Source organism: Lutra lutra, chromosome 2, assembly GCF_902655055.1.
Source record: "Lutra lutra chromosome 2, mLutLut1.2, whole genome shotgun sequence".
Classification (NCBI taxonomy): domain Eukaryota; kingdom Metazoa; phylum Chordata; class Mammalia; order Carnivora; family Mustelidae; genus Lutra; species Lutra lutra.
The window spans coordinates 197,361,745-197,375,182 of NC_062279.1; the positions used below are offsets into that span (position 1 = coordinate 197,361,745).

A 13,438-nucleotide genomic window follows, 5' to 3' on the forward strand; every position below is an offset into this window, starting at 1 on the left:
AAATGTTCGTGACTGCTTGGGCAGAGGAGTGGCAAAAAGGAGAAAAATTAGACTAGTGAAAGAAAATTCATTTTAATTCATAAAAAAATTAGAAATTTGGTTTTAAAAAATGTACATTAGGTTCAAATTAAGCAAATGAAGTTTGTTTAAAAACACAAGTAAGGTAAGCTTTACAGGAGAAGCAGTCAGGATAAGGTGACTGGAAGCCTAACATAAACATCACATAAGAAAACTAAATGGGAGTTATTTGTTGATAGGAAGGAGAGTGTTTAATTGGAATACATAACATATAAGTATGGGTGTGTGTGTTTGTGTGAGTGTATAAAAATGTTCCTCTAAACATTAACTACTTTGAAAATTAATTTGAGATAATTTAGGGAGACATTTAGTAGTAACAATATTCCCCCCATTTAAACTAAAGTTTCTTAAATATTGGCTTCATTTAATAGGAAAACATTTGTTGTCATTTTATGGTTTTTGCTTATAGATAAAGTCAGAGAGGTAATACTTTGGTTTCATTTAAGATAAAAATAATGAAGTTATTTTACCATTTAAACAAACAGATTCATGTATGTGTGGGGAGGAGGACTGTGGCTGGCTTTGTTGGCCAGACTAATATACTAACTCTTAAGAGTAACAGGGATGCAATAATTTAACATTGCCAGAGCCTGAGGTTTTCACCCTGCAATGTAAACTGATAAGACAGTTAAGAAATTTACAATAAAGGAGGCATATAAAACTAGATACAAATACTTACAAAGGCTCATTTAAATCAAATTTTATTGGAGAAGGGGGCCTCTTTGGTGATTGCCAAAACAAACCTAACAAAAGATACAAATATTATTTTCATTATAGGGACCTACTAATAAATTATATTAAACGTTCTTCTCAACAGTTGGTCACACTTACTGCCATCTTTTAATCGTGTGTCTAGAGGAAAACAGTGAAGAAGCTGAAGAGCCTAAAGAAAAAACAATCAATTATAAAAATCACTACTTAGTATTATCTGAGGTAAAAAAAAAAAAAATCAAAATGCATAAAAAGATACACAGTGAAGCCTCTAGCTACCTTTGTACTCTCTCTATCCATTTTCCTGTTATCGCCACTCCTCCATATGTGGAATAACCTCTACTATTATTTTTTAATCAATACTTACAGTTGTTTCTTTTCTTTGTATCTACAGCAAAATGAATATACATTATTTTATCAATTTTTACATAGTGGCGTATCTTACATACCATTCTGCTCCTTTCAAAGAGTTAATTTAAAACAAACATGAAACCAGTAAAAATATACCGTTCTCTGTATTTTGAAATGATACATGATATTTGAGATTCGCTTCAAAACCATCTGGGGAGGGTATATTGGAGAGGATATATAGATGAAACAAGATTATCAACAAGATGATAAATATTAAACCTGGGTGACAAATTTGTGAAAATTATGTGCGGGTTCATTATACTATTTTTTCCACTTCCTATAGTTGAATTTTTCCATAATCAAAAGCTTAAAAGAAAGTACAAAAGGTAAGGACTAAAAAGAGTTCTTTAGATTTTGAAACAAGGGGTCATTGGTAATTACGGTAAAAATAATTTGAATAGGAGTGAGGAAAGAAGACGCATTTACTGGGTGAGGAAGTAGCCAACAGTAAGTATAAGACCACTTTTCTTTTTTTTTTTGGTCAGAGAGAGTGAGCACAGGCAGGCAGAGGGAGAAGCAGGCTTCCTGCTGAGCAAGGAGCCTGATGTGGGACTTGATCCAGGACGCTGGGATCATGACCTGAGCCGAAGGCAGCCGCCTAACCAACTGAGCCACCCAGCCATCCCTAAGACCACTTTTCCACTTCTTTTTTTCTTTTAGTTTTATTTGTTCATTTGAGAGAGAGAGAGAGAGCACAAGCAGGGGGAGAGGGAGAAGCAGACTCCCCAATGAGCTGGGAGCCTGATATGGGGCTCGATCCCACGACCTGAAGATCATGACCTGAGCCAAAGGCAGACACTCAACCATCTGAGCCACCCAGAAGCCCCCCACCAAGACCACTTTTCTAAGCAGCAGAGACAAGGAAGTGAAAAGCAAGGATAAGTGTAATCAAAAGACTTTTTAGAAAAGATGAACTTAATTTATATTCCAATAGGTAAGAGCCTAAAGAGAGGGAGAGACTCAAGAGAGTGGAGAACACATTCTAGCAACTGTCAGTAATGGGAGATAAGAATAACAGCTAATATTTAGTGAGCACGTATGGGCTAGGTTCTGCTCAAAATGCTGTGCATGTATTATTCACTTATTTGATCCTTATACTACCTTATGAATTACGTACTAATTTATTATCCCCATTTTACAAATGAGGAAACAGACACAAAACAGACATAAAATGTGATTTTGGGTATTGGTGGGCAAGGCAAAATCCAACAAAATTTCTTATTCAACATCTCTATTTTCTCAGTTTCTTGCTTTATTCTGAACAACAAACTTCTTTTAGACTACTGATGAAATTATCCCTTATTCTCCAGAGGGAAGCCCTATCTGAAAACGAATTTTGCACAAAGAAAGACAAGGATCAAGTAAATGTACGACTGACAAACCAATGGGTGGAGATTATTAAGTGCATTCTTTTAACATTCAAAGAGAAATCAGTTGTGTGCCCTGCACTTGTTTTCACTTAACTCACTACTTATTTCTGAAGATTCCCAAAAGAAAGATGTTTGGTCCAATGACATTAATTTGGTAGTAATTAAACGTGCCAAGGTCATATTTCTTACCTAATGTTTTATAACACACACTTACCTTATGGTTAAAATATTTTTCAAACTTTAATCTTGCTAATTCTACACACTGGGACCAATTTCTAGGTCTTCTGCTAAGTAACTTAATAACTTGAAAACACCCTTCTAAACTGTGTCCAGTTTGTATCTTCTAGAATGTGAGAAAAAAGAAACCCAAATAAATACATTTCCAATTAAACAAAGAACACCCACCTACCACCCACACCATTCCCAGGAAGTATAAGCCAAAGTTTGAAGTGCCAGCTCGTATGACCTATGATTTTAATTTTTTCACCATGAGCTCCTTGTCCCTGCCTTTTTCTTTTCTCTCTCTCTTTCCTTTTTTATGGGAGGGAGAATGGGAAAAGACAGCACATGAAATTTCAACGGTAGTTTCTTTTCTGACAAGTTAGCCTCATGTCTTGCTGGCTGTAAGTTGTTAGTACTACAGATGTACTTAATATAAGAAGTGCTTATGAATAACATTTTATACTAAAAAGTTGACCTGTTTAGTACAGGAATAAAGAAGAGTAAGAAAACATCTTTGAAGTTGTCCTCAAGTCTGAGAGATTACTGTCCACTCATGAAATTTTCACTGGAACTCACCTCAGTGTTTTTCCAAAGAGTTTAACAAGCTACTTATTGTTTTATTATTATGTTATCTTTCTTAGATTGAATCATGTGAATTTCTTTTCTGTGGCTCAAACATGGTCAAATATTGGCAATTCTGCACAGTTCATACAAACTAAAAAGGGGGTCATTTCTGACTTGCTAATTTGATTCCTCATGGACTTACTATGTACAATAATGATGCTATACTTTCTTTAAAGAGGTAAAATAAACTCTTTATAGGCAATTTGCAAATAAGATTACACTGACACAGTGTTGGGATTATATTAAAATGTATTGATTTTTACCTGTAATACTTCTTCTGCAGATGAATAAGTTTGCCAAAATTTGTTAAACAATGAAGGCTTGTGGGAAAAGGAACTTTCAAACTATAAAGGAAAAAAAAAAGTTACAAATAGAAGTCTGATTAAAAATTGGAAATATCTTCTTTTCTACTTCAAATAAAAACAAAATAAAGATCTTTATTACCTTATCTCTTGCCCACTGTATAGTATGTTCAATAGCAGCTGGAAAGGATTTTAGAGTACAAAATGGTATTTCCTCTTCTGGGGGATCCCGCTTAATTTTTAAAACATGACAAGAGATAGTTAAGAAAAGCAATGACAATTTTTCATTGATTGAATTTACTTGAGTGTTTTAAGACCATTAAAAAATAAAATGTATTAATAAAATGAATCTAACATTTTTATATCTTCTTTCTCCTAGGCAAATAAGAGGAAAAATGAATTCTTGAGACACTTAACCCATTTGCTAACAGCAATGTAACAAAAATCATGAATTTTATATGACTTATCTGTGCACTTATTTGGTACCATGTGGTACTTACAGCAGGCTCCCATATATATTTCTCCAAGAATCAAGGTGACATTGAAAACTTTGCAATTCCCTACTTTGAAAAGTAATTTAAGAATCCCCCAAACAGTTTTCAGCATACCATGAGTTTCCTTCTCCATGGAGAAAAAAAATTTAGCAGCAGGATCATATGTCCTTGATGCTTGGTGTAAGTCCCTTACAGATCATGTGTATAAATAAACAACAAATAAAAAAGAATGAAATCCTGCCACTGCAATGACATAGATGGAACTAGAGAATATTATGCTAAGTGAAATAAGTCAGAGAAAGACAAATACTGTATGATTTCACTCATATGTGGAATTTAAGAAATGAAACAAAGAGGAAAAAAAAGGAGGCAAACAAAGAAACAGACTCAATCATAGAGAACAAACTGATGGTTACCAGAGAGGATGGGGGTGCAGAGATGGGTTCAATAGGTGTTGGGGATTAAGCAGTGCACTTGGATGAGCACAGGATGTTGTATAAAGTGCTCAATCACTATACTGTATTATCTGAAACTAATATTACACTGTATATTAACTAACTGGAATATAAATAAAAACTTAAAAAAAAACCCAAAATTAAAAAAAAATAAAATAATTAAAAAAATAAAAAGATCTTTCAAAAAATAAAGAAAAGAAACAGCAAATATCTATGTTTCTCATGTAAAAAAAATCATTAAAAAGACCCATTTTCTTTTCTTTTTAAAAAAATTGTATTTTTCATTAACATATATTACTAGCCCCAGGGGTACAGTCTGTAATCGCTAGGTTTACACAGTTCATGGCACTCACCATAGCACATAGCCTCCCCAATGTCCATAACTCAACCACCCTCTCCGTACCCCCTTTCCCCCAGCAACCCTCAGTTTGTTTTGTGAGATTAAGTGTCTCTTATGGTTCATCTCCCTCCTGATCCCATCTTATCTTGTTTCATTTTTTCCTTCCCTACTCCCCAAACCTCCCACGTTGCCTCTCAAATTCTTCATATCAGGAAAAAGACCCATTTTCTATTATAGGGTACATTTGGCTTAGGCTTATTGGTTTAACAAATCTAAAATGAATCACTATATCTCTTTTTACTTAGAGATTTATATTTCAGTTTGTTCATATGAAATACCATAAAATATTTTATAAACCAAAGAGGGAAGCCAGAAGAGAATTCCATTTTTTCTGAGTATAAAGTCGGATAGGAAAAGGTCTGGAAAAAATGTGGTAGAAGGACAGAATCAAGCATTCCCTATTTTGAAAATCATCTAATATGACCTCAGCGTATCATGATTTTCTCTAACTTCCTTCAAATTAAACTTATAAATTTTGTCTACTATAATGTTTTTACTATATAAACTTCTGATTTCATGAGAATTAATGGGAAAACAACTTTTAAATATTTAAAAATTTTACTAAAGCAAACATAACTATTAAAGTGATATTTACACTTGTAAACGAAAAAAATACTCTTTCCATTTTACAACTTGGATTGGTCTTTTTTAAAATCCTAAAGCCTACAATTATTTCCTAGGCCAGGGTTTTTCAACTTTGGCAGTGTATCAAAATCACTTGTGGAGGTTAAAAAAAATTACATCTATATGTTTGGTATATACATAGATAGCTTGATTCTGTCCATGGATCACCTGAGTTTTCAGTAAGATTTTGGATGGGTCAGTTCAAATGTTGTTAGAAAATCAATTAACCACCTCTGAGAAATGAACAGTAAACACAAGAATAAGACTGCAAAAAGGCTATAAACAAAATTTTGATGACTTAACCTCTTTAAAAAAATGCCTATGTACATATATATGCAAATTCCTGACAGACTGACCAACAGATTAGGAAAGCTAAATCAAATCTGCTGACTAATGAAGAGAAAAAATGAGATATAAAAATTATGAGATATAAAGAAGAGAGACATTTATTTAAAAATGTCAGTTCACTTACATGACTATTATAGGATTCAGTTAAATGAGGTACAATAACTTCAGTGTGTCCCTTAGTGCCCATTGTTCCAGAATCCAAGAGGGGTCGTAGATTTGCTAAGCAACGGCTATTTGAAAAGGTAACATTTAAGTGAGCAGTAACAATGTAAGCAGGGGACATCTTACCACCTTCTGTTAATCATTTCACACAGTGATCACTTTTTGAATGTAATATCAGGGAACAGATACATTACCTCCAAAAAATGCATTTATCATTTCTGTCCCCCTCCTCCCACAAATTTTGTTGCTCAACCTATTAATTTTTGTCCTTTTCTTCTTCTATTACTACTACTACTACCACTACTACTAGATTTTGGGCTTCAACTTTCTTTTACTCTAGGTTAACTCTTAACTAATGTACTGACCCTTCTTGTCTTGCTTTCTATTTCTTCTTTGGTTATTTTCTGACTACAAGTTCTGTCCTACTGTATCTTCTCAATGTTCTCTTTACCTCAAACAATATTAACATTCTTTCTTAATAGTTATAATACCTATATTCTATATGCTTTAATTTCTTAAAGTTTTAATTCTTCCTTCCTCTGTCCAAGATAACAAACTTCCAACTACACTCTCCACTGGCAAATTTTTCTGTTAATAAATCTGCTCAAGTCATAAAAAGATATAAGAAAAATTATGTAAGATGTACACATTATAGTCACTCACTCATCTACTTATTTAACAACTATTTACTGAATGACATATGTTGGGCACTGAGGATACAGTGACGGGAAAAAAAATGGTCCCTGAAGAAATGATTTAGTGAGAAAACAAATATTAATTAAATAAGTGCATCAATAAAATTCAGCACTATAATGGAAAAAACAGAGTGCTGTGAAAGACTGCCATAGGAGGATCTACAGAATTTAGTGGTTAACAAAAGTCTGTTTGAATAAAGATATTTAGGATGAAACTGGAAGGCTGGAAGGAAAAAAAAAACAAAAAAAAACCAAAAAAACCAAACCCGGTAGATTTGGGGTCGGGACTTTTAGAACAGGATAAGCATAATTTCCCGAGTCTGAAGGAGAGTATGTAGAAGTGTCCGAGGTGAGAAAGTGCTGGATGCCTTATAAGAACGGAAAGAAGGAATGTATAGCTGGGATGAGGGGAGCCAGCGAAGATAGGTAAATTTTAAGCTAGAGTGGTAGATGGACGACAGACACTCTATGAAAAACATTTAGGCCATGTAACACTTTTGAATTTTATACTAGGTATAATGGGAAATCATACAAAGGATTTGGGCCTGATAACTATAAAAGAAACACAAAGAATGATCAGAAAAATGGGTAACTTTTCAATAAACAGGTATGGAAAAGAGCGAAAACAGAAGAAAAAATTTTTATGAACCTGAATTTCAAGAACTTACCTGTCTACGTATCTCCTGGCTTCCACATTATCTAGTGCTGTAATAATTATATCTTGTTTAGTATAGAACTCATCATTGTAAATAGCCTCAGTGGCTGGACATACTTTGTTCAAGTGTGCATCTATCTTTAATTGAGGATTTATTTTCAGGGTTGCATCAGCAGCAGTATAGCTTTTAGGTTTCTAAACAAGTAACAAATAAGAACAGAAGAAATAAATATTAAGTAGAAAAGCCAGGCCATCACTGAACTTACATATTTTTCATATGAGAGTAATGACATCAGCTTTCATCTTTAGCTTGTGGAAATTACATTCACCATGGTCACATTACATTTAATAACCCACGTTAGTCTGCATAATTAACATGCTATTAATGGAAACCTAAACAACTTCTATTTTAGCCATGTGCTTTAGGGTTCTTAAAATACCAGTTATTAAAAGTACATTTTTCCTAAGACTAAGGTTTGAACCTGGTAAGTGCCTAGAAAAAAATAAGAACATATTCAGTTAATTAGCAATCCTAACTGCAGAAAATGAGCTCTAAGAGGTATGGGAAGTTAACACTTTGGTACTGAAATCTTATAAATATATTACTATTTCTGGATGGAAATATTTAAAAAACTATTATATATGTTTCAGTTTTATAAGAGTTCCCCTGACACGTTTTTTACTTCTCAGTGCTCTTAAGTATACAAATTTTAAGTTTTGTCAGAACTCAGTAAGATAAACAGACCTTAAAAGTTCTTCTATAAGTAAAATGCAGAGTGAATGAATTGTGTGACATACATTTTAGTTCCTGACAGACGCTGTTAATTTTTTTTTGTATTTGGATAGGTGAGGCAATTATGCCACCTGCTTTTGTAGTTACTTTTTTGTTAATTACATTGCCTAGTTGACCAAGATTATCAATGGGTTGTTGAAAAATAAATTGCAAAAACATTTTTAAAGTGAAAGCAAGTATGTTTCACTGATTAAAATGTTTCTTTTCCTCAATATTTTGAATTCTATAAAAAGACTGAAAACCGGCATTATTTTACAATAAAGAGGATGTTAAATAGTAAGATCAAAGAGCAAAAAAATTCTAAGTGCGAAATTTTACCGATTTTGTAATAAAGACTCCAAAAAAGACACTGTCAAATGTGTGAGCTATTAAAAGTTTAAATTAGGAAATCTGTACCCTTCGTTTCTAAAATTAAATATGTAGATACATCTTGATTATATAATGAAAGAAATACTTTCCATGATTCACAACTTAGATTTTATATCCAAAATCAATATAAAAACTAATTTTTACATTAAAAATAATTTTATATTTGTCGCAAATGTCATTCCCAATGTTTGACAGTTTGAGAGAGTCTAATAATACAAAAACACCTTATGCTTGCTCATGCACCGTTTTCTATTTATAAAACGGAAACCCTCTTTTTTGTATAACACAACAGATGTTTTAAATTTGAAACAGAGTAGCAACAAACCTGTATGTGGTGAGGACGAAAAAGGAACTGTCTATTCAAGTTGGATTTTTCTATCAGGTCAGGATCTGTAACTGTAACCTAATGTCAAGAATAGAAAAAAGCTAACATTAGGTAAGAGAAAAATTTACATCTATTTTGCTTTTCTCAGCAAGACTAAAATAATTCCCACAAGTTATTCTAAATTATTTTAGCTGGTAGAAGTTATAATACAAATATTCCAATGGTTACCAATACTAATATTTTTATACTATGTTCATCTATAATTAATGCTTAGCATGGGAACATGTCAAACAAACTGCTAAAACTGATGACAATTCGTGTTCAAAACTTTTTTCTAATTATTCACAACAAGAGGCTAAAACGTCACCACATTTTAGAAACATGTGATGGACTAGCCATAAAGGAGTTAGTTAGCTCGTATTTCTAAACATATTTATTTTCAGTTGCAACAAATTTGGAAAGAATGTCTGCATGTTTCAATCTGAAAGAACTCTTGCTACATCAGAGGTCTACAAACTACAGTGTAGGTGGCCTGCCTGTTTTTGTAAATAAATTTTGTTGGAACACTGTCATGCCATTTGTTTTAAGTACTGTCTATGGCTATTTTCACGTTGTAATGGGACAGCGGACTTGTTGTGACACAGATCCTTGGTTCACAAGTCTAGAGTAGCTGCAATCTGGTCCCTTAAGAAGAAGTTTGCAGACATTCTAAGGGATGCAAAATGAAAATAAACAGATCCAAGATCATCTGAAAAGTATGCATTTGTCACTTAGGTAAGCATTTGTACAAGATCTGACTAGGAGCAGTATTGTTAGAAGCTAGTTTATATATCAACTTTATATTGTGTTTGAGTTGTTAGCTATTGACTGATGTTCACATTCATTTTCTTTTAGCTGGTTATTACCTGAATACATCTGTTTTTTGGGGGGTCTGTTTTCAACATCACTATACAATTAGGTGTTAGAGTGTCTCTTTAAAATAGGAAAGAAAAGGCATCAAATAAAAAATGTCTTTTAACAAAAACTTTATAATCATATATAATTATGTGATTACTGATATAAGGCTTTTTTTCTACCTCCCCCACCCCATATTTTTATTCACTCCCTTTTGGGGAGTCTTAAGTTTTCTTAACTCCAGTACCCCCTCAATCCTTGCTAAGTTGGTTTGGAAGTTAACCATCTATTTTTATACAGTTATATTCAAAATTTTCACACACACATGTGACTTAAGCTCTAAAATTAATGACAGTATCTTCCTCCCGAATAACTAGAGGATATTTGAACTCTCTCTTTTAATATCAATGAACATTTTACTTATTTTTAATCATCCCATCCCCAAAGTCAATATTTTAATTAAAGCTTAAAAAACCCCAATGTTTATTTAAATCTAAGAATGCTGACAAATGCCTCTACTTACCCTTGCTTCATGCACTGCACATGTTATCTAATAGTTCTTTCAGTGAGAACCAATAAATGATCATCTTTCATCATTTCACCTGTCAGTTATCTTTACCTCTCTTGAAAGATAATGTAGCTGGGAATAGAAATCTAGGTTGATAATAATTTCCCCCTATACTATGAAGTATAGTATACTATCAAATAGTATACTATTTAATATCAATTTTATAATAATTATCATTATTATGTAATTAATATTAATTAGTATACTATTTAATATTAATTTTATAATAATTATCATTATTATGTAATTAATATTAATTAGTATACTATTTTCTCTCTGAAAATTCTACTACACTTCTGTTGGACTATGCAAATGAATCTTCTTTCATTAAAGAAAGACAGCTTTCATTAAAAAAAAGAAAGATAGCTTTCTGGGTTTTTAACTTCTATGCATCAATTCTCATTTCAGTTATATGTGAATTTTAAGTTCATTGACTACACAAAAAGTCTTCTTTGGTTTTCTGTAAAAATTTTAGTGCCTTCCCTCTCTCGTGTTTCTATTCCTTTTTTAAAAAAAATTTATTTATTTGACAGACAGTGATCACAAGTAGGCAGAGAAGCAGGCAGAGGTGGGAGGGGGGTGGGGGAAAGCAGGCTCCCCGCTGAGCAGAGAGCCCGATGCGGGACTTGATCCCAGGACCCTGAGATCATGACCCAAGTTGAAGGCAGAGGATAAACCCACTGAGCCACCCAGGCGCCCTCCCCCCCCCCCCTTTTTTTTAAATCTTTGGTCATTTTAAAGTTTATTTTAAAGTTTGTTTGATCTATTATTTGTAGCACTCCTGTAATCTAGTTCGTCTATTTTCATTAACTTATTATTCTTCCAGGTGGTACTTTTTTTCTCATGGATTGTCATTTTTTATTGTGAATTGTCTTGAATGGGTGTTAATTTCTTCGCATAATTCTATGTACTTTCCGTGTTTATTTATCACCACAATGCAGTTCCACATTTGTTATTGTCAGCGCTCTGGAGATTTCAATGGTCTTAATTTTATATTCATCTCTCTCTTTGAAGTTTTTATAAGATATAATTTTGGATTCTACACACCAGTATGGTACATACTGTACAGTACAGAGTACAGTATGGTACTCTTCATTAACAGTTTCTCATGAGTTACTTCTTTTTCTATTTAATGTTTTGGACATATACTCATATACACTTGTGAATAACCACAACTTTTAGCTCAGAAATTAATTTCTCTCTTGGTTCCTGGAACCTGGGGATCTCTCCTTCCTTCTTCCCAGTTAGTCGGGCTACATTTTGTAAACACTATAAAGAGAATAATTTATATGGCAAGTCTATGTATTTGCAGGATAGAAATCTGTGCACATTAACTTACTGTGCTTTGTCATCTGAAATCAGTAGGATTATTTACTATAGTACCTTTATATGCTGATACGCATTATGAATTTCCAAGGAGTTAAGATATTCAGGTGATTCCCAAACTTAGATAACCAAGATTTCTTAATTCCTTTCTTTTTTTTTTTTTTTTTAAAGATTTTATTTATTTATTTGACAGAGAGAGATCACAAGTAGGCAGAGAGGCAGGCAGAGAGAGAGGAGGAAGCAGGCTCCCCGCTGAGCAGAGAGCCCAATGTGGGGCTCGATCCCAAGACCCTGAGATCATGACCTGAGCTGAAGGCAGAGGCCCAACCCTCTGAGCCACCCAGGCGCCCCTCTTTTTTTTTTTTTTTAAAATTAGAAATACCTTTTAAAACCACTAGAACTAACTGTGGCTTGTGAAACACAATTTAGGAAATGCTAAGCAGGAAAAATATGTATGTAAGAATATCAGTCTATAACTGTGATAATAAGTGTTTAAGTGGAATATGAAGACAATGTTAATACAACTATAAACTGTGAACTAGCATATAAATTTTAGTCATTTCATTACTATTAATCACTATGATAAATCTATGAAATTACTACTCTTGGAAGCTAGTTTATATATCAAAGGCAAAACAAATTAGTGAAATATATTCTTATTTAAATATATGACATGGCTTCCCAATTAACTCACATTTACCATCTTAAGAATTTAAACTACACCGAAGTTTTTATTATTCCCTTTTCTCTTCTTTTTTTTAAATGTGTTTTTCATTTTTTTAAAGATTTTATTTATTTATTTGACAGAGAGATCGCAAGTAGGCAGAGAGGCAGGCAGAGAGAGAGGAGGAAGCAGGCTCCCTGCTGAGCAGAGAGCCCCATGTGGGGCTTAATCCCAGGACCCTGGGATCATGACCTGAGCCGAAAGCAGAGGCCTTAACCCTCTGAGCCACCCAGGTGCCACTCCCTTTTCTTTTGATAATCACTAATTGAAACTTTATCTGAGAACTCTGCCACTTTAATGTTAGCTGCTCCCATCTTTAAGATTTATTTAATAATTCGTAAGGAATCTTAATAGAAATAATAACAATTCTTACGTGCTTTATAGTTTGCAAACCCATTTCAAAAGAATTTGATCTTCATAGTTACATTATGAGGTAGAAAGTAGAGATACCAGTTTCATAGCATTAGAAAAAGAAACTGAGGAACAGAGAATTAAAAAGTATTTTGCCACAAGATCATGTAACACAAGATCATGATCATCTAACTCAAAAGTTGTCAGAATAGAATCAGAATCTCCCAATTTCTAGCATAATTCTCTCTCCTCAAAAATTAGTATTTCAGATCTATGCAGTCAAATATAGTACAAAAGCGAGCAGCAACAGAAATATAAACTTAATTCTCAAGGATTTATATCTTACCATTCCTTTTTCTTTGCCTGTACCAACACCAAGTAAAGCAAAGTTTTTTAACATTTCACAGCCTATGGCTCCACATCCCACCTACAGAGGAGAAAAATGAAATATATCAGATTAAATACAATTAAGATGACTTACTACAAGGAAATTTCATCTTAACTTTCTTCAAATGACAATTTTTAATATATACATAT

General features: G+C 33.1%; 1 protein-coding gene across 1 annotated transcript in view; it reads right to left on the reverse strand.

Annotated features, from left to right (window-relative positions):
* UBA6 (ubiquitin like modifier activating enzyme 6) overlaps positions 1–13,438 on the reverse strand; it is an 84,559-nt gene that overhangs the window by 15,848 nt on the left and 55,273 nt on the right. Inside the window, 9 exon segments of the mRNA XM_047719434.1 lie at positions 758–821; positions 910–961; positions 2,785–2,913; positions 3,680–3,760; positions 3,861–3,950; positions 6,164–6,269; positions 7,565–7,746; positions 9,039–9,116; positions 13,248–13,328. Coding sequence (XP_047575390.1) covers positions 758–821; positions 910–961; positions 2,785–2,913; positions 3,680–3,760; positions 3,861–3,950; positions 6,164–6,269; positions 7,565–7,746; positions 9,039–9,116; positions 13,248–13,328 — 863 coding nt within the window.